This window comes from Coenobita brevimanus, chromosome 21 (genome assembly GCF_032717465.1).
Source record: "Coenobita brevimanus isolate Jiangsu-jjx chromosome 21, ASM3271746v2, whole genome shotgun sequence".
NCBI lineage: Eukaryota > Metazoa > Arthropoda > Malacostraca > Decapoda > Coenobitidae > Coenobita > Coenobita brevimanus.
Window position 1 is genome coordinate 37,334,374 of NC_136974.1, and position 21,234 is coordinate 37,355,607.

At 40.2% G+C, this 21,234-nt stretch overlaps 2 protein-coding genes across 2 annotated transcripts; both read left to right on the top strand.

Annotated features, from left to right (window-relative positions):
• Positions 1-284: 284 nt before the first annotated feature.
• Positions 285-6,772, top strand: LOC145392262 (superoxide dismutase [Mn], mitochondrial-like). Its single transcript, XM_080266730.1, has 7 exons — positions 285-316; positions 2,199-2,306; positions 3,007-3,154; positions 3,609-3,754; positions 4,329-4,520; positions 4,836-4,962; positions 5,908-6,772. Exons 2-7 carry the CDS (start codon positions 2,217-2,219, stop codon positions 6,063-6,065), a joined length of 861 nt encoding a protein of 286 aa, XP_080122856.1. The 5' UTR covers positions 285-316; positions 2,199-2,216; the 3' UTR covers positions 6,066-6,772.
• A 2,072-nt stretch (positions 6,773-8,844) lies between these two features.
• Positions 8,845-15,779, top strand: LOC145392164 (uncharacterized). Its single transcript, XM_080266614.1, has 8 exons — positions 8,845-8,970; positions 10,292-10,505; positions 11,513-11,725; positions 11,980-12,206; positions 12,897-13,084; positions 13,801-14,563; positions 14,863-15,087; positions 15,208-15,779. The coding sequence occupies exons 1-8, from the start codon at positions 8,845-8,847 to the stop codon at positions 15,640-15,642; spliced, it is 2,391 nt and encodes a 796-aa protein (XP_080122740.1). The 3' UTR covers positions 15,643-15,779.
• The last annotated feature ends 5,455 nt before the right edge of the window (positions 15,780-21,234 follow it).

Here is a 21,234-nt window from a genome sequence, read left to right on the forward strand (position 1 = left end):
AGAGAGAGAGAGAGAGAGAGAGAGAGAGAGAGAGAGAGAGAGAGTTGCAGCCCTACTAGTTTCCGTTTTGTGAAGGAGACTGGACGATTGCTCTACTAATCTATTGAAAACAAGTGGAAAAATAACATAAAAAAACACTAAAATATTCAGATATTGCAAAAATTCTTCTATAAATATTACAGTATTTCTAGAACAGTTTGCACATTAAAAAATAAATTGATAGAAATTTCTATGCCAGTGCGCATGCGTTCTCGACCCTCCGTCCCGCCCGCTGTCCACCGAGAGTCTTCTTGCTGAACGAGTCGTCAGGGTAAAGGTCTGTATTTCATCTTCCTTTTCTCAATTTATCTTTAAGTCCCAGGGCGTGCAGTTACACTATTATTGCATTAGAGTATGTAGAGTAGTTTGATGTAAGTAGAAGTGCGAGACAATGAATACTTAACATGAAAATTGCCGAAAATATGAAGCATCCGGCCGTGAGGGTTATTGGGTTGTGCGCGTCATAATCTCAATCACCATCCTTGTAATCTCATAGTGACTTGCATTTCTCACTTCATCTCACCTTAACCATTAGATTGTCGAAGTAGTGCAGCATAATTAACTTTGGTTGTATATTGATGTATTGATCGATGGAGGAGGGTGGTTGTCAGTGGTATGTCAGTGGTGGTTCTTTATGTAAGGATTGTAAGCTGTTGATGTGCCATTGGGAACAGCCACGTGTTAAATGTCTACACGCTGTATTGAAACTAGTTTATGTTTGTGTTTGGAATTACTGTAGTGATGGTAGAAGGGGCTCGAAGATGTCATAAGCCCAGTTACTATACTTTGTTCCAGCAGTAGATGATGTGCTTCAATCCAATCTTCATTCGTAACCTGTGGAATGTTAAGTAAATACGTCTGATTTCCTTTAATTCCTCTCAAGGCAGCATATTGGGATGAAGGCAGAATTTGCAGTGATAATTGTCTTTGGATATTTTGCAATTTCCTCGGAGAGTTTGTAATTTCCTTAAGGGTACTCTGCATATTACATTGTAGTACCGTACTCGTGTGTGTTACTCTTTAAACCTGTCGATATTAAAGCGATAGAAGTATTGGTAGAATGGTAAGGTGCGATGTGCAAACTATATCAGTAAGGTAGAGGTGCTCGAGTAGTCTTAAGCAAGCCATGGTTTTGCATCCCGCTTCCCCTGAGCCAAGATGCTTATCAGTACTTTCGTTTATCACAGGCATGCCAGGCCAGCACGACAACTGTGCTGGTGGTTGGTCAGGGTACAAAGGAGGTTGGGCGTAGGATCTGGTTTTCTGCTCCATCCATGCTCAGTTTATTTGGCACTGCCTGGGATTATTCTGCACCCATATACAACTTTTGTTCTTGGCCACTCCCTCCAGTACTGAGATGTTGGGTAATTGATAGAGTACATTTGTTCTAACTGGAGGAAGATCACATACCCATTTTAGAATACCTTGATTACCAAATAGTCAGATGAGGCGGTTGATTAGTCGGCAAGGTTCATTTCTACCCCATATCTACGGCTTATTGAATTTCTTGGTCTTGAGGACAAACGCTTTTATGGCTAAGTGGTTAGCTTTGCTAGCTATGAAGCTGCTGACCCCACCGTATCAGAACACAGGATTGAATTCCCAAGAGATAATTGAAATTTTCCTGTCAAGCCACTGGGGTTATGGGCTGGTCACGTACCCTCAAAGATTCAGGACCACAGTACAGTAGTTCGTAACTAATCTTCAGGTCATTAAATGTCAGTGGGGTGATTAGGAAGGTGAACTACCAGTACCAACTTAGTAACCTATGCTAAATAGGTTAGGGAGGTGAATGTTTACATATTTAGACCAAATGTCAAAATAGTAGTGTATAATGTATATAGTTTAAGATTGCATGTTAACCCAGTTATTTCAGTAAATTACAGTAAATAGTTTTGTGGTCTTAAAGTTTAAAATACTACACCAGCCATGTATATTAGTGCAGCTGGTACGGTATAGAAGAAACAGCTGTTGTTGATAAGAGACTATCACTTCCCCAAAGTATTTCAGGTCCCAGATTGGTTCCTGAAAGTATTGATTCACACTGGGAACCTGCATGGAAGTACTGTACTGTATTGTACCCTTTTGAGGTTTGCTGCATTATGCTTACACCACTTAATTGAAAGCAAGATAGTTATATTATGCTTTGTACATCCCAGCAGCAACAAACAACCACCATGGCTGACAAGGATGCTTACATTGCTGCTCTGGAGAAGAAGCTGGCTGAATTGTCCGGCATTGAGGTGGACCAGATCAAGAAGAATCAGGTGAGTGGTTATTGTAGCTGCTGCTGTTGCTAATTGTCATATTCATATAGTTAAGAAATTCACTGATTGACATGACTGGTATAATTTGTTTTCCAAGATTGTCATTCTGTAGTAAGTTGGTGTGCTGAAGTAATGGAAAACAAGGAACATTTGCATTGGATGATATAGATGCCTTATGTAGACTCAAGATGCTAGTGGTTTGAGGGCTGAGAGTGGCCCATTTAATCAAGCACTCCCCCCTCCCCCCCCCATGTATGTTGTGAGAGTTTGTGAGCTACTGTTACAGACATTCCATAGATGGTTAGATGGTCTAGTGATTCTGGCACTCCATCCAGATGTCGCCCATCAGACTCTGACACTCCAGATGAGACAGTAAAGGGTGATAGGTTGTTACCAACTAATTTATGAAGAAAATTAGTGAGGCCTTTTTCCTGAAGTTGGGTGACAGACTAGTGATGGGGCATACAAGTGGTCCTCCTAAATCCTGGGTGTTTTCCATTATATTAACTTTTCCAAACAGTTCTTAATCATTGGGGCGATACAGGCAAATCAGCTTCGTGGGTAGAGTGGAACTTAAGCCTGCAGTCTTTCAGGGAATTTTTATGGACTTTCAGAAAATAACTGTCACTTAGTAGGACATTGTAACATAAAATGTAAAGCTGATGAGAACAGTATATTACAGTAATCATAAAATCCACAGCTGGCCAATGCTGCTGATGAGGCACGCGCCATCTCAGAAATGGCGACATACGTGGCAGGCATCCAGGTTCAGCAGGCAGGCCTGGCCCAGGCTGGCGCAGTCAGCCCACAGATTGCTGCTATTTACTCACACATCACTGCTGAGCTGGGTAAGTTAGATGCTTATGTGGAGTATTAACTGCAGTTCGCCAGAACTACCCATTTCATTTCCAAACTTCATAATATTGCCATTATCCCTTTGTAAGTGCTAAGCAAACAGATCAACTCAAATATGGTCCTAGTCTCCACTGTACATTCTTAAGCTAATGGGTTCAGAATCTGGTGGTTATAAGTGAAGTACGTCTGTGAAGAAAAAGAGTTGTGATAGTTAAGCTGTGAAGTTAGCCAGTGTTAGGGGGGATTGGTGAGTGAATGAACGATCTGATTCACTGGGCATACTGTTGATTGCTCTCCCCCTTCCATATTGTCTCATCTGGACCCTGCCTCACCCAATAATGTAGGTAGGGAGAAAAAGATGATGGTCTTGAATTTCTTTGTCTTGTAATTGCTTACATTATCATAGTTCTTAAAAAGCTTCTATTCAATAATAATTTTGTTTTGCAGGTGAGGCACGAGGCTCCCATGCCCTGCCCCCTCTCAAGTACGATTATGGCGGTCTGGAGCCACACATTTCAGCCATGATTATGCAGATCCACCACACCAAGCACCACCAGGCATACATCAACAACCTCATTGCCGCCACTGATAAGGTACACATTTACTTTTTTATTATTTTTACTGAGAAGTTATACATGGAATGCTTCCCTGAGAGGTGAAACCAAGATTCCATGAGCTTGAATGGTGAGGGAATAGGAGTGTGGCCCATTCATGTGGGTAAACTTTTAAATACTCTGGAGCCACTCCCTCTCAAGTGAGAGAGGTCTGAATGATGATTGTACCAGTATTTTATTTTTCACTTTTTTTGGGAGATTTTACCTCATGAATGTAGAATCATTGCTTACCTGTTGATTTTTAGAAGAATGCAGGTCATTTTACTTGAATACATCAAATTCTGTTTAGATTCTTGGCTTTCCCTCACAGAATGCTTAAAGAAGTGAACTTGAAAAGCTGGCAGTCATCTAAGAGTAAAAATAAATTTATGTAATAGAGCTGGTACTGTAAATTGGGACTTGTCAATTTTCTTCTCATTTTTATTCTTAGAAATATTAAAGTAATAATTTGGGTAGTTTTATGGTATCTTACCATGGGCTGCGTGTAAAAACGAACATCAGAGAAGGGCAGCATGTAGTAAGGGTTTACAATATTTTCTTGTATGATCAACAGCTGGTGCAGGCCGAAGCAGCCAATGATGTAGCAGCCATGAATGCTCTTCTTCCAGCCATCAAGTTCAACGGTGGAGGTCACCTGAACCACACGATCTTCTGGACCAACATGTCTCCTAATGGCGGTGGAGAGCCATCAGGACCTCTTGCAGATGCCATCAGCAAGGACTTTGGTTCATTCCAGGCTTTCAAGGTTAGTGGTACTGCCAGACTTAAGCCATTTAGAATGAGAAATCAGTCCAAAGCTGAAGGATTGAATGACCAAAAAAAGAAACCAGTCCTAACCTGTCATTTAGGATTGGGAGATTAAAACAGTTAGGGATTGTTGTTGTGGGCATTGTTTCAGATCAGAGTAGTTGTGAAGATCAGTATGCTTTCATGAAAGATTACATTTCATTTAGTGTTTTATTTTTAGCTGACTGAACTGGGAAAGGCTGTTAAAGCTACAGTACGTACAGTTGTTTAGCATTGTATTGTATTTTGTTAAAGTTTATGCTCCATGTTTCAGGACAAATTTTCAGCAGCCAGTGTTGGAGTGAAGGGATCTGGATGGGGTTGGCTGGGCTATTGTCCTAAGAGTAACAAGTTGGCTGTGACCACCTGCCAGAATCAGGACCCCCTCCAGGTCACACATGGTAATGGAACTAAATTTTGTGTTCATAATATATGTAGTAGATACATGGCTACCTCTGACCCATTAAGGAGCAACCATAAGAGTAAAATGTGGTTAAATAATTACATAATTACTCTTAGGCAGAAAACTCAACCAAAGTTCAAGTGAAGTATTTAACCAGTTTTGGCACTTGAATACTCTCCAGTCACTTAAAAACCATTGGTTGCATCATAGCCAGTCATAACATGAAATTTCTCGTGATGAAGCGTGGTATAAGTTGATTTAAGTCGTGTCTGATACGCTGTAACCAGGTTAGAATTTGCTCATTCTGTGCATGTCTTGGTGACATAAGATGAGCAGAAGAGAGGGACTGAACATCTCTCTCCCCCACTGTATACTGTATTGTTATAGGTGATCTCACATACCAGTACTGCTGGGTACTTCATGGTAGCCCCTCCCCCCCCCTCCAAAGAGACCATAGAATCTTGCTGTAGATCTTCCCATGGGAAATAGGTTGAGTATACTGGATGTACAATACACTGTGGGTATTGCTACATAATCCAGGCAGTGCAGTGAAACTTAATTTTAGGAATTTGTCGTGATGTTTGAAAGTCTGTAACGTGTTTTAACGCTGCATATATTGAACACTGGTAAAGTTACTTGCTGATGTAACCTCCTTATTCAAGAACAAGTTCAATGAACAGAAAAAGCACATATTTAATTATTTCTTAAGTAAATATTTTGTAATCAGGTATACACATTCCTCAACAGAGTGACTCGTTAGTTCCAGTTAATGTTTCTTGATTTGGGATTAACAGAGTCTGATTTGGAGAATTGTATTCACTTGCATTTTTCCATATATTCCCTCTGAAAGTCTTTGCCTTTTCTGTGCGGTGAAGAAATTGTATTTTAATTTCTTATTGTATTAGGCTTTATTTTTGACTGTGATGCTTTGTTATTCCAACAGGCCTTGTTCCTCTGCTTGGCTTGGATGTATGGGAGCATGCTTATTACCTTCAGTACAAAAACCTTCGTGCAGACTACGTCAAGGCCTTTTTCAACGTCATCAACTGGAGCAACGTCTCAGAGCGCTTTGCCAATGCTCGCAAGGCAGCTGGCCATTGACTAGCTAGTCCGCACTCTGGCGAAGTTTCCTTTCCACATCAGGACTCCAAAACAGTGCCCTCACATTTATAGAGCATTTATTCTTTGGTTTGAACTCCTATAATCAAAAGCTTAGGGAAGTCAAATGTGTTTTTCACTTTAACTTTTTGTTCCCATGGCTCTCTTACTGTGATATTTACCACCTCCAATTTTAAAGGTACACTTCTTTCCACCTACCACTAAGACTTGTCTGGCACCATAGTCTTCCTACTACCCCACTTCTTCATGGCCTTGCTATAAACACAGTTATACTGTAGATGATCTGGTGATTGGACAGAGAAGTGCTACTTTGGAGGCTATGCACAGTGCTCAGTTTTGAAATGTTTGTTCTTGTCTAGTACAGTATTCATTATTATGGATTAAGTGTATGTGTAGTTTGTTTAGCTTTAATTAATGCTTTGGGTTAATTTGATAAACCCTAGTCTGTCACAACCATATATACTGAAAGCCTTAAACCAAAAATAGTTATAGCCTGGATGTGGTCCAGTCTTGCTGTTGTATCTATGTTTTGAACTGAACAGATTTGAGTTGTTAGCTTTGTAAAGGTTATGGGTCTGCATTATACAGCCATGAAAGAACAAAAGCCATGGTGATATGTTCCATGAAATGAAATTAATGTTCACTGGTGCACTGTAATGTTCTTTGGTTCCATTAAAGAATAGTTTTCCAACAAATTTATTTTTAATCCTTAAAATATATTGGTAATAATTTTGCCTCAATATTGAGGAAAACGGCACCTGAAGAAGGTATCAAAACTGGTAATTTGTGATGGTACAGGAGGAAGACCATTGTATATGAGAGCAGATTTTATCAAGTTTGAATTGGCTGATTTAGTCTTTTCCTTCTGCCTATGGGTGACTACATTCCCTCCTCTTTCATTCTTTCCTCTTCCTTCTGCCTATGGGTAACTTTACACTCCCTTTTCTGTCTTTGTTTCATTCTTTCCTCTTCTGCCTACGGGTGACTTCACTCCACAGTATTCATATGGATAGTATTGTAATTCATTGGATGGCATTCAAGTGAGAGTAGTGTGTCCTGTTGTTTTCTGATGATAATTTTTTTTTTTTTTTTAATGCGAGGAAGAAGGAACCAGAGGCTGAGCCCACATTAACATTCCTCCAAGAAAGAAGAAAAACAATACAAAAGAGAGCCAAATTCAAGATCCATTCATTTCGAGATGCCTGGACACACTGCGTTTGAAAGATGTTGAGTTGGAAAGTGTAAGAAACAATTTGAAAGTGAATGTAGGAAAGAGTAATGTTGTGGTTTTTGGATGGAATGAAGTTAGAGTGCTTAGTGACACCGAATGGTCAGGAAATTATGAGTGCCTTCTAGTACGTACATACGAGTATACTAGATGATGCGACTTTATGGAGTGAACTGAAAGTGAGTGCAGCAGGGAAGGATGAATGTTGGTACAGGAGGGTTGCATGAAGAGGAAAGAGGTGAGCATGAAATAAAGAATTCCTTGAACAATAATACTGTGCTCCCAATTTCAGTGTATGGAAGTGAAGCTTCAATGGAAAGACAGAATCCAAAGCATTAGCAGAGTGGGAGTCAGCTGTCTGAGAGGAGCCAGTGGTTACGTGAGGAGACAGACAAATATGGCAGTAGAGGAATGTTGTGGTGGTGATGTGGATGTACTGGAAATTATTAAGAGCACCCCTAGATGAGTTAGCAATATGGAAAGAATGGAGCATTAGAGGCTGACTAGGAGGTATTGTATATATGAACAGGGCACAAGGAGAGGCGGAGGTTAGATGATAAAGCAGAAAAGTTAATGAATGAGGGTGGTGTGAGTCAGAAGAACGGCACCATGAAGGAAAAGACAAGATAATATGGAGGTGATCTGTAAATGGCCACTTCTCAGAAATTAATGCGTCCAGCAATACAAAGGGTAAAGAGTTTTTAGGGCACTGACAACAGCAGTGGTGAATGTGTAATTGGGAAAAGGACAAAAGGATGTTAAGTGAATATTGTTGTAAAGGGTACAGAGGACTCTTATACATTAAAAGGAGGTGCGGGTCTTGCCACACACCTTCAGCAAATACAGGCTTACACAGTCAGTGGTTTTAATAATCAAGGGAATAGCCACCTTCTTGCAAATATCAACTATACTGTAGTACAGTATCTGCTATGTAATGCAGATGAATTTATAAGATACTGTATATTACACACGGGGGTGAAAAGAAATAATATCAGCAATAGTGTGTGCTATGGATTTATAAGATGCATTACATACAGGAGTAGTAACAGAGAGGTATAGAAGTACAGCATTGCATGTGTCACAGACCAAGATGCTGACATTTCACACCAGGGCAAAAGGATGATCAGGTTTTAGTGTGAAATGAGTGAAATGAACAGACCGTGAAAATGGGTATGCTAAGCAGGTAAGTGGACTATGCATCATTTGTGCTGTAATAAGAAGCAGGGATGAAATAAAAAGGCTAAAAGGAATTTTCATGTGGGACTGAGAGCATGATTAATATAAGTAAAAAAAAATCTTTAGACATTTTGTTAGCAGCTGTTTATACTTGTCTACTTTATTTTAATTTCTGGATTCAGTGAACGTACCTTATATACGCATGATGGAAAATGATGACTGAATAACCATTGCGAGTTGGTAAGCTACCGAACTCTCTACAACGTGGTGTCGCCGAACTTGTTACTTGTTAGTTGACATTTGTTGTTGGGGTGCGTAAAATATTTAGTGGCAATATTTGAAGGCTGAATACTCAACATGACGGTGAAAACAACGGAGGGTGGGAAGAGAGAGAATTCAAGGAGTTACAGCGAGGGAAAGAGGTCAGATGGCAGGCAGAATGTGAAGAGCAAGAGAGAGAAAACCAGTGCACCTCCAACCAAGGTAAGGAAGTCAGTGTAATGTTATTTCTATTTTTGCCATTTTAATGATTATTGCTGTACATGATGCCCCCTGATAAAGTGGCCAAGCAGTTCTTATGAGTCGCAACCCTATTTCGTTATCGTAGAAATGATAGTTATTGCGGTAAAATATCTGCTTCATGTTTTAAATGGTGCAATTTTGCTAGGGTAAGGGTTAGACATAGCACAATATTTCTTTGCCAGGTAATTAAAGTTATGTACTACATGGTGCCTGTTGAGAAGAAAGCTAGGTAACTTTGAAAAAAAAAAGAAAAAAGGAACCAGTGATGCTGGATAGTGTCAGGTAACATAATTTGTTAAATGTAAAACTACATTCCACTTCTTATGGAGAAGCATGAACATTGTGTTTATCAGCAAATTTTGTATGACAGTCCTGTCATGGATTTCACCATTTTTTAACATGATTTGTAAATAATTTACTGAAGGATGAAAATTTTACACTGCATTTTGCTTGATTGAAAAAAAATAAGTAAATAAATAAATAAATAATAATAATAATAATAATAACAGTAATAGTAATAATACCAGTAATAATAATGATAATCTCATCTAATCAGATCTTAATTGTCTGGGTAAAAATACAAAAATGTCATCCATTTTATGTAACTGGAGTGTAAATGAATACAGATATTCCAAGGGAAGGAAAGTTAACTTGTGAGGGAAATTTGTAGAAGAAAAAAAATTTGAGATTTTATTAGACAAATAAATTGCAGAGAATGAAAACTACAATATCCATAAATGTACTGTCATAAAATTTTCTTGATATCCACTTGATGACTGGAGTATATACTTTACAGTTTTTTTTCTTTTTATTTATAAAGAAAATATCCTGTTATTATTCCCATTTAATTTCTATTTTGATTTGCTTATTCTCATAGCTTTTTATGAGGACTGAGGAGTTCCTAAACCTTTCACGGGAGTCATCTGGCAGTTAGACTGAGCAAATCTTAGTTGATTAGGTTAAGGCATGCCCAAATTAAGGTTTAGTTAGATTAAGTTAGGTAGGAAGAGTGCAGATGGGTTTCAATTAGTTTCCACCATTAGAAACCTCGATCACCACCACTCCCTGTACCTCATCCACAGACACTGCAAACTAAATCTCCATTCTTTTCACATGACCCAACTGTGTCAGGGTACTTCTAACACTTTTCATACATTATTTGTCTATTTTAGGCATTGGTGATCATTTCATATCATTTTTCATGCATTTTTTATCTATTACAGACAGTGGTGCATCTCCTAACACTTCTCATACATTATTTATCTATTACTGGCTATTACAGGTGGTGGTGCGTCGTCTGCCCCCCACCATGACTGAGGAAGAGTTTCTGGAGGCCATCAGTCCTCTGCCTGAGCATGACTACTTCACCTTCTGCCCGGCCGACAACTCCCTGGGGCCGTATGCATTCACCCGAGCCTACATCAACTTCAAGAACCCTGATGATATCCTCACCTTTAAGGACAAATTTGATGGATATGTGCTGGTGGACCAGAAAGGCGAGTTAAGCCCTGAATGATGTCCAGTGTAGTTTACTGTTGTTGCTGGTGCTGGAGAGGGATGCCTTCTTGTGGTGGCTTTGATGTAACTGAGTGACTAAACTGCATGGTTATACATACGTCCTTTGACTATTTCCCTATCCCCCTAAAGGAGGATGGTGGACTCCAGGATAAGGGCATTTTCAGCCTGAAACCCACTGAGTTCATGTTTTAGGTGAACCTTGGGTAACAGCTACCACTACTACTATTTCTTGTTGCTGCCAGATGATTTTATGTATTCTGAGCTGTGTTCATACCAAATGCTTGCCGATGAGGACCAAAAGTCTGCAGCACTGTAGCCTGTAGAAGTTCTCACCTGCACCCGGCAGCACCCAGTGGAGTCGCTTGTTTGAGTTACAGTGATGCAACATTCACATCCATCCTGCTGTAATTTAGTGTGGATGCAGCCCTAGGAAAGGGGTAATGTTTTGAGTGAGTTATTAAGACTATACCCTACCATCCATTTAAAAAGGCCTGTCCATTCCTGTATGAAATTATCAGTAGATGGCAAAAATAAAATTAAAAAGACTCTCAGGCTCATCGAGTTAAAATGGTAAGGATTGTACAGGAAGCCTCCTTAAACTTGTGTTTAATTGGAAAGGAATGTACAGGAAGCCTATTCATATTTAGTAAATGTCAGTTGTGCTGAAGAGGGATGCTTTCATGCAGTGGTACTGATATAATATGATGTTAGGATTACCTGGTTATACAAACATCCATCAACTCCCTCCCAATTCCCCCAGCGGAGAAGGCTGGAGTGTCAGAGAAGGGCAGGTTCAGCCTGCAGTCCACCAGGTTCATGCTTCAGATGAACCTGGGACCACAACTGCTACAGCTATTACGTGGGTTTAGTTTATGAAAAGCTGTGGTTAGATGGACATGATACATTATGTAAGCTATCTCTGGTACCGGTAGTTCATTATTTTTGTTTATACATTGGATGGCAAGTAACTTAATCAAATCTGCAGGCAATGAATACCCGGCAATGGTTGAGTTTGCGCCGTTCCAGAAGATTCCAAAGCGTGGGGGTGGGAGGAAACGTGATGGGCGGTGTGGGACAATTGAACAGGATGCAGACTATAAGACATTTCTTGAGTCACTGGCCAACCCTGAACCTGTCTCTATCCCACCCCTTGAGGCCGTCTTGGAGGAAATACAGGAACAGGACCGACTGTTGAAAGGTTGGTCCAGTTTATATGTAGTGATGTGTGATTGAGAGTATTATCGTATTAACAGTAATCAAGAGCCTGTTTTATTCATACTGTAGTCAGTTTGTTTTCACCTGACAGAACTGGACCACTCCTACAACTTGAATATTAAGGCGGGGTTTAGTTGCATGTAGAATACAGTAGCTAATCCATGTTTAACTTGCTTTCTGTTAGATTGTATTTCAAAATATACCTTGTACAAAAGCCTAGTGGCATTTGTTTTTCAGCCAACAATGGGTTCTTAAAAGTGAAGACTCCATTGCTTGAATACATAGAACATAAGAAGGCAGAGAAACTTCGGAGCAAGGAGGAGAAACGGGAAGAGAGGCGACGCAAGGAGTTTGAGAGGAAGAAGGCAAGGGAGGAGGAGAAGAGGAAGAAGAAGGAGGTGAAGGAGCAACACCGTGATAACACCAAGAGGAAAGAAGAACACAAAGAGGATGGCTCAGTTAAGGTGAGGATCTAGAGTTTATGGTAAAGTACTCTGAAATGTCACGCTACCTCTATGTGCATCATGTTGATATATTATTGTAGTTTATTCTCATCGCTGCCAGATTATTTTATTCACCTAAGGAAATGCCTTAACTGCTTAAGGAATCATTGCCCTCTAATCCTTCCAGCTTGAAAAGTGTCATCTAAACTGATTGAAATGGTGTATATAGAATAATAAAATATAAAAGATTGCCCATGGTTTGAAACGATTAAATATAGGCACTGAGCTGTGGAAGCAACCTTAGGCTTCTTCACCTCAAAAGGTTAATACTGAACAAGCTTCTTTTTTTTTTTTTTTTTTTTTTTTTTTCAATCTTGATGATAAAAGACTGACTCAGCATATTGTTTTTTATTTCATGTCTGTTGAAATGACAGTGGTTTTTACACCTGGTACTTTTGTGCATGAAAGTGCTCCAACTGGATGTGATCCATGACTGTATTTACCTGAAGGATGGCTGGGGTTTATTACTCACATAATGACATGCAAGGTTGAGTGACTAGTCACACACTGAACTGTATGTGTTTGGACTAAGTAGCTTAGCCCTGGGCCCATACACTCCTGATGGGGCAGTAAAAGATTGGATGATAGATAGATAGGTAGATTTACATTACAAAAGCTTTCCTTTCAAGAAACCCACCATCTTCACTACAGCTGCAGGTGTTGCGTCCAGAGAGAGTGAAGGAAGACTATAGCAATGAGTCCAAACCCTCACGGAGAGAGCGTGAGCGAGAACGAGTCGAAAAGGAGCGACAGAGGAGGACGGAGGAAGATCGGCAGCGACGGGAACGGGACAAAGGGCGCCCCACGAGGAGGGAAAAGGAACGAGAAAGAGAGGAGAGGTGAGTGTTGGAGCATACACAATGTTGATTTGTGATCAACAGGATGTACAGTAAGTCTTGGTGCTGGAGTGGGGTGTCTTCATATTGTGGCACCATTGTAACTTGGCATCTTCACTTGCCACTAATGTAGTTATTTCTCATTGTACTCTGTGTTTCCCATAAAGAGGATGGTGGACTGCTAGAGAAGGACAGTTTCAGCTTGCAAACCACAGGTTTCATATTCAGATGAGCTTGGGACCACAACAACTCTCATTTCTAGATGATTTTGTTCTTGCAAACAGTGAAGTCAAAAAGTGGAGAACATGAATGCCTGTATTTGTAGGTAGCGTGATGAGTAAGAATGGGAGTTCGGAGGACGAAGTGCAAGAATGGGCACAGCAGGGATAGAGGGTTGCAGGTACACTGAGGATGGTGACAAGGAATAGGGAGATGAGCATGGAAGTTAAGAAGTCATTGCATGAAAGTATTGTGATCTCCACACTTATGAATGGAAGTGAAGCTTGAACTTTTGTTGGAAGTACAGCCAAGAAAAAGAGGAGTGAAAATGAATTATCTGAGAAGAGCATGTAGAGTTATGTGGAGAGACTGACAGTCAAAGGAGGAAGTTGTGATGATGTGAATGGGCTGGGAGACACAAGAGGACTGCATTGTGTTGTTCTGTAGATATTATACTGGTAGTTATTATTTTTTATACTGTTTGTATATATATATTTCAGGACAAGGAAACATGAAGAGAGGATGAGAGCTAAAGAGGAAGAGAGAGGAAAGCAGAGAGAGGAGGAGAGAGGGAAGCTGAGGGAGGAGGAGTGGGAGGAAGAGAGACCATCTCACCACAACAGGCCGGAGGGAGCCAAGTCCAAGCGCTACAGTGAAGGGCGGAGGAAAGAGGAGAGGGAGAGGAGGATGAAGGAGGAGAGAGATAAAGAGAGGAGGAATAGAGATATACAAGCTCAGGAGGCAAAGGGTGTGGAGAAGGAAGCAAAGGAGAGAGTGAAAGAGACAAGAGAAACTCCAGAAAAAGTGGAGGGGCATGTGGTGGAGAAGGAAGTGAGGGAGCACATGGAGAGGAGTGTCAAGGAGGAGAAAGTCAGTAAGGCCAAGGAACACAAGGAGGAGAGGATCTTTGGAGATGACAAGAGAGGAAACAGGGAAGAGAAGAGAAGCAGAGGTGACATGGGAAGTAGAGATGGAGAGGAGAAGAGTGGCAGAGGTGAGAAAGGAAACAAGGAAGAAAAAACAAGCAGAGATGAGAAGAGCTACAAGGTGGAGAGGAGTGGAAAGGAAGAGAGAAGAGGGAGAGAGGTGAGAGAAGAGAAGGAGGTAAGAGAGGATACTGATGAGAGAAGCAGCAAATCAGAGAAGAGCCAGGACAGTGCAGAGAGAGAGGAGGAGGGGAGGGAAGAGGTGCAAGAGGAGAAAATTAATACCCGAAAGAAGCGAGATAAAGATCCCAGAGTTGAGAGGAGAATAAGAAATAAGGTAGGTAAAAAAATGGATATCTTAGTAGTAGTTGTATCAGTATGAGTATTGGTATTATTTTGTTATTATTATTAGTGGTTTGATGGGATTTATTGCTGATGAAAGCCATTGATCATTGTCTCCTTCATTGTCAGGACTGAGTATCTTAACCCCAGGCCCCTGCATTCTGTATGGTGAACTAAAAGATTGGATGATTTGTGCATGTTTGTGTAACTACAGGTATGCCATTACTATTATTATTATTATCATTATTATTATTATTATTATTATTATTATTATTATTATTATTGTGACAACAGGACCGTCCTGCCATGGCTCTGTACCGACCAGGCCAGTCTCGCCTGAGCAGCCGATTGAGACAGGATCGTGATGATGGGGCCGACACATCGTCCTCCAGTCCCAGTCCTGTCATGCCCAACACTGACCCTAAGAAACCTGCCAAGAAGGATGAGCAGAGGGACAGGGAAGGACGAGGAGGGTCAAGTGGGCCCGTAGGAGGCAGTGATCAGAGTGACTCATCAATAGCTAAGGAAGGGAGAGGAGGAGGGAAGGGAGGAAACCAGAGAGAAGGAGGGAGAGGAGGAAACCATAGGGACAAGGAAGGCAGGGGTAGGTTGGGTGGGATGGGAGGAGGAAGTGAACAGAGTGACTCAGCAGCTAAGGAAAGGCGAGGTGGAGGAGGAGGAAACCATAGAGAAGAAGGGAGAGGAGGAGAAGGAGGGAGAGGAAACTATAGAGACAAGGGAAAAAATGGAGGAGGAGGTGGAGAGAGAGCCAGAGGAAAATTTGAGGCAGAAGATGAGCTTCATAGGGGAAAGTCAGAGGAAGGATCAGGTTCCAGTGAGCAGGATAACACCAAGAGCATCAAAGCCTCGTCACACAGAACACCAGGTAAATCACATGCTGGGGCAGAGAACGATGACAAAGGAGGAAGGAGGGACACAGAGGATGACATGGAAGGGAGGGATGGGGTAGGACAGGCAGACAGGAGCGGGCAGGATGAGAATGAGGCAGATGATGCAAGTCAGTTTCCCAGCGTGAAGACCATGACATTCAGAAGGAGTGTCAGTCGAGAATAATCTTTAGAATCAACAGTTATCCGAATTAGTGTAGAATCAGTCTTGTGGTGAAATCAGCACTGAATGTGGTAATTTGGAGAGGAAAACACCAAGTGCTCGTTACAGCCCCTGTTTATTCAACATTTCATCAAAGCTTGCTGCTTCCTATCTATCTGTCTGTCTTGTTAGATGCCGTAATCTCACAAGGAATGGTTACAAACAGAATACCTCCATATCACCCTCTCTCATGCCATAAAGTTCCCGTATTTCCAGATCACACCCCCTTCTGTCCCTTATTTCTCCACCCCTTCCCTCCATTTCATGCTTGGGCTCCTCCTTCCCCTCCACCTTACTGATGTACATTCTCCCAGTCTCTTCTTCTCCATCCTTTTCTTATGGCCAAACCATCTCAAAGCACAGTGTATCTCCTAATGCTGCTTCCACCTTGGTTAAGTGTTGAGTTAATATGGTCCTTACTTTTTCTTTGGTGTCTCCTTCCCCAGAATGCCATCTTATTGAACCTATACTGACTAAATTTACCATAGGCTCTTTCATTGTAACTCAGACTAGTAATTTGATCCACCACATGTGATTTAGGATGATAGAGTAAGGGTTGGTGAATTCTGTTAACTTATTATATTGGATGCCAGTGCAAATATTAGGTAAACTTTAGTCTTTCCAGGCTTAATCTGGTGTGTCAGGTAAGTGGCAGAATTTTATAATTGTCAGAATACAACGATTTTTTTATTTAGTGTGAGTAGCAGTTTTTCTGATGGATTTGGAAGACAAACAATGGCTGTGAAATAACTGAAAACAAAAGGTGAAACTGTTGAACTCAGATACTGTAGTTGGTTTGTTTTCACCTGATGAAACTGGACCACTCCCTTAATGTAAATACTGTCATGGTTCCATAAAATTCATTGAACCTTAGTTTTAACAAGGTAGGAATGAGTCTGTTTGGTTACTGTTTTCTGCTTTTACCGGACAGAACTGGGCCACTCCGTCTAGTAATACTCAGCCGTAGTTGCCTGAAATTCAGTGGACCATAGAGACAAGGTGGGAATGAGGCTCAATAGTTACTACATTGATAGGACCCTCTAGTCTGACAACACTTGGCCATCAGCTGAGCAGAAAGGGTTAGGAATCTTTGTCAGGTTAGAAAGAATGCACTGTAGTCAATTTAGCCCTGCAATCTGACTAAGCTTGGCCATCATTTAAGCTGCAAGGGGTTAGAGGTCCTTTTTCAGGTAAGAACAAATGTGCTACTGTTTGTGGTCTCATTTGCAGTGTTCAAACAGTATTTTCAGTTGTACAAACATTACTAATAATTACCATACAGTTTATTATTACAGTAATAGTCATGAAAGGGTGATTTCCTTAATTATGTCCAGTATGGTAGTAAGCATCTCTGTTAGGGTATTTATTTAGTTCTGATAATTAAACTGAGTATTGCTTAGTATAGTTTATCAGCTTTCAGTTGGTTCTATTCATTGACCTACTTGAGAATTTTAAATCTTTTACCATGACAGCATCCTTTTTGAGCTGCACCAAATCATCCAGGACTAACAACAATATAAAAAATTCGACATACTGAAATGAAGGATTAGGCTAATAGATATTTTTTATAAGTAAATTTATCTGTAGGCAGCAAGTGTAGAATTCTGATATGGTAAAAGAAATCCCAATTGATTTAGCCCTTAGATGGCAGGGGATGACTGTTATTTTTACTCTGGCTAGTGCTAGATTACTCACCACTAGGACACCTTCCGTAATTGAAGGTTGAAAGGTAAAATAAATTCGAAGCTGTGGTACTGAAAAGGTTAATGTTTTGGTACTCACGCATATGAACACGTTTTAATGCATATTTAACTCTTTTTGCTGTGATTGGTACATATGGGTATTTCATTCAAGCTAACATGAGAAACTTTTGCTCAGCTGAGATAAGTTACAGCATTAAATGGCTTCAGAAACTGTCTGAAGTAGCCTTCTCTTTACCCTCGGTATACCTTAGAGTTTTATTTAGGTTTGTACCGGGTGATTTGTTGTGGTTTTGTATTTTTAATTTTTATTTATTTATTTTTTTATTTTTTTTGTCAGTTCTATACCCTTTGACTATGAAATACCTACTATGCATTTCATTTAAGGTAGAATCAGATGATTTTCCTAATATCTTGAGAGCCCTGGGGTACCAACAATGTAAAAAAGCTAACGTAATTAGTGTTTTGGCCAAGAATAAAGAGCTTTGTATATAAACCAGCAATGACTGACTTATCATTCAGTCCACCAGAAACTCATTGCAGCCAAAGGATATGTTAATTCAGTAGATTCCTCACAGATTGCTATATTGTGGTGCCCATAGTTTCCAGTATATGGTATTTGGAATACAGGCAGACAGTCTGTGTTATAAGCAAAAGAGGAGTTTTAAAATGTCAGGGTTTTACCACATTTGCAGCTGTAAATTGAAAGAAATTAGCATGTCAGCTTCATAGATGACAGTCAAATTTTTTTTTCTTATTAACGAAAAGTAATATCAGATAAGTGACTTATAACCAGGAGTGGCCTTTAGTTGGCTTCACAAACTATCAGTAAATGAAGTACAGTATATACTGTAGTTTTGAGTCTGAGGCTGCCAATTTCTCAAAGATTCACTTAATGATTGATCATAAACTGAAAAGATTTGATTTTTCATAAAAAATACTACATGCATATACATAAATTATATCAAAATACTGTATTAATTCCAATTATTGTACATAACACTCTGTAAAAGTTTATGTTTATACTCAGTGAATGTTGATAGGGGTGTTTACTTCCACTTGACAGAATACATGTTGAAAGAATGTTTGAGGGATTTTTTTTTTTTACACCTATACATCTTGCTTTGGTCAGTGTCGAAACTTAAGAGTGAGAATGGTGGAAAATAGTAACTCCTTTGATCTGACGGTCTTTTTTTTTTTTTTTTTTTTTTTTTTTTTTTTTTTTATCCTGATCTTGTTATCTCGTAATTAACTCGACTTAGGAAGAACTTAGGTGGTGAAGGTTTTCCAGTAAGGATCTCCATTTTTCCAGTTTCAGAAGGCTTTCCTAATCTGAGTAAAATTGTCTGGTGGTCGTAAGAATGAAAATACAATAACAGAAAAGAAAAAGAAAAAAGGATGTCCTCAGGTTGGTGAAAGATGAGACAGGAGGATGTAATATATCAAGGCAGGAGGATTAGCTCTCGTAGTCTATCTGCTGGTCTATGTCAGTCTGTCTGTCTCCTGCTGAAGGTCTGTCTCCTCAACCACACATCCCCTGAAGTCATTTCCTAACTTCATCTCCCTTGCAGTCATATCTCGCTACTTGCTACCATCACATAGTTTTTGAACCTCTGATTTAGTAATGAAAGGGTTTATGAAAATTACATATATGATTCCTTCAGTAAAAAAAATAATTGAAGAAAGGTTTATTTTGGAAATGGGGTCTTCGTAGTGGATCATTTTGAGATTCAGCAAAGTAGGTTTCAAGCTGAGTCGACAGCTTATGAAGCAACTTCGAACCCTAGAAACGGGGTTAATCTAATGATAACGAAGGGCGAGAGGATGAAAGGGAGTGTATTTGTAAAGTCTTTCCAGGTCATTTTGGTCGCCTTATTTTGTTCCAGTTATTCAACCTAGTATGGCTGTGAAGTAAATGGCGGCCGTATGAGTGAAGATAAATATATGTATATATATACAAGCAATCATAAACAACTTAAGCGTAGGAAGGTTTATAAATGCAACCCTTGTAGTGTCTACGGCCAGTATATCTATCTCCACGCTCTTGCGAAACCTTCAGACGTCTCCTAACCATTTATTTGGCTTTTTGACCTATTCATTTCTGCTGTGTCGTATGTCATTACAGCACTGCACTATGAACATAACTTACACGAAACACACGCTAGTATGAACGTGCCATGAACAGAAAAGGAAGACGTGCTAGAAAATTTCGTGAACCTACAAGGATACATCTCATTCGTAAGGAAAATACAGCTAAAACGCATAACCAACGGTAGTGGTTATAGTGAAGACTGTATTGTAAGTGGTGAACACCGACCTGTTATAAGGGACGAGGATATTTGTGTTAAATATAGAACTGCATGTAGCTATAGGCATCACTGCACGGCTTGGCATCATGTATCATACACGTTCTTCGTCTCCTGACATTCCTCTCCATTACAGTTATCGTAAGTACAATAATCTGTAAACTGTATTATTGTTAACTTAGTAGGGTATGTGGCACCTCTTTCTAACCAGCCAATTCTGCATATGACACCTTGATAACCCATTTCCGTGTGTTTTATATATGCAGCAGTTACTTATGTCGCTTTATATAAATTACATGAATAGTCATCTGAGGTGTAACTAATCTGACTTAACCTATCCTAACCAAACGTAACAACCTAACCTAACCTAATCTACTCGTAATCTAACTAATCAAAATTAACTTAATCTAATCTAACTTTACCTAATTTATAATCAGCAGTCTGGGCATTAGGGGAGAGTAGTGTTGCCAATTTAGCGTTTTCTCCACAAGTTGTGAATATAATTATATGCCCCTCATTTTTTTTTTTTTTTTAACGTCTAACTACAAGATATTTTATGGACATTTTACGAAGTTTTAGGAACATTCTAGAAGAGGGATGTTTTGTGTGTGTGTGTGTGTGTGTGTGTGTGTGTTTTGCGGTGTGTGTGTGTGTGTGTGTGTAATTCACCGGGTCGGTCAGGATCACTTGATGGTCGTGATCGTCAGCTTTTGCCCTCCCGGAAGGGAGCTGAGAGCTCATATAGTCCGATCTAAGGGCAAGGCTGTGACCTTCACACACGCACACACCCGTCCCCTTGCTCCAGGGGGACAGTAACCACCCACTTCGTCAGTGAAACTTTTCGCAACCTGAGCGAGGCGCGAACTCCCGTCCTCCAGTTGGCAAGCGAGAACGTTACCACTGCACCAGCGAGTGTGTGTGTGTGTGTGTGTGAGAGAGAGAGAGAGAGAGAGAGAAGGATTTTGCAACCAGTGACCAGTCAGTCTTCCCTGGGTGGTATTATTTGAGCGGTAAACCCTAATCAACTCTCGGATTTAAACCATAGAGCGCCTTAACCCACTCGACCACAGACGTACATATTATGTTGGTCACATTAATACCGTCAAAGTGTACATAGTTTCTTGGGTTACAGGAAACCATTAATGTCACTAAGTAATACAAAGTTAGCACTACATCAAGTGAGTGGATGGTGGGTGTTGTAAAGTTGGTTCTAATATGAGCATGTAATAATGTAACTGTAAAGTCTTCTAGCGCTACATCAGATGAGAGGATGGTGGGCTCCGTATATTTGATAAGGCAACAGCAAAGTCTCCGAGCACTACATCAAGTGAGTGGATGGTAGCCGTATGTAAATTAAAAGGTTTTTATTTGAACAGGCAATAAGGTAACAGAAAAGCCTTCTAGACGGTAACATGAATTTATTTACAGGTAAAAACAACACAACCCACAGTAACCAACAACAGCAACAACAACACAGATTTAAATTAACCTATCTTTTTTAAACTTTGTACGAACTTGTCATGGAGGAGCGAGGCACCCCTTCCATCCGA

Excerpts from the sequence above, each read along its gene's own strand:
- LOC145392164 (XM_080266614.1), top strand. The coding sequence starts at position 8,845 with ATGACGGTGAAAACAACGGAGGGTGGGAAGAGAGAGAATTCAAGGAGT. Across the intron at positions 12,207-12,896 it reads AAGAGGATGGCTCAGTTAAG|CTGCAGGTGTTGCGTCCAGA; the intron begins GTGAGGATCTAG and ends TCTTCACTACAG. Across the intron at positions 13,085-13,800 it reads GAACGAGAAAGAGAGGAGAG|GACAAGGAAACATGAAGAGA; the intron begins GTGAGTGTTGGA and ends TATATATTTCAG.
- LOC145392262 (XM_080266730.1), top strand. The coding sequence starts at position 2,217 with ATGGCTGACAAGGATGCTTACATTGCTGCTCTGGAGAAGAAGCTGGCT. Across the intron at positions 3,155-3,608 it reads ACACATCACTGCTGAGCTGG|GTGAGGCACGAGGCTCCCAT; the intron begins GTAAGTTAGATG and ends TTTGTTTTGCAG. Across the intron at positions 4,521-4,835 it reads GTTCATTCCAGGCTTTCAAG|GACAAATTTTCAGCAGCCAG; the intron begins GTTAGTGGTACT and ends TCCATGTTTCAG.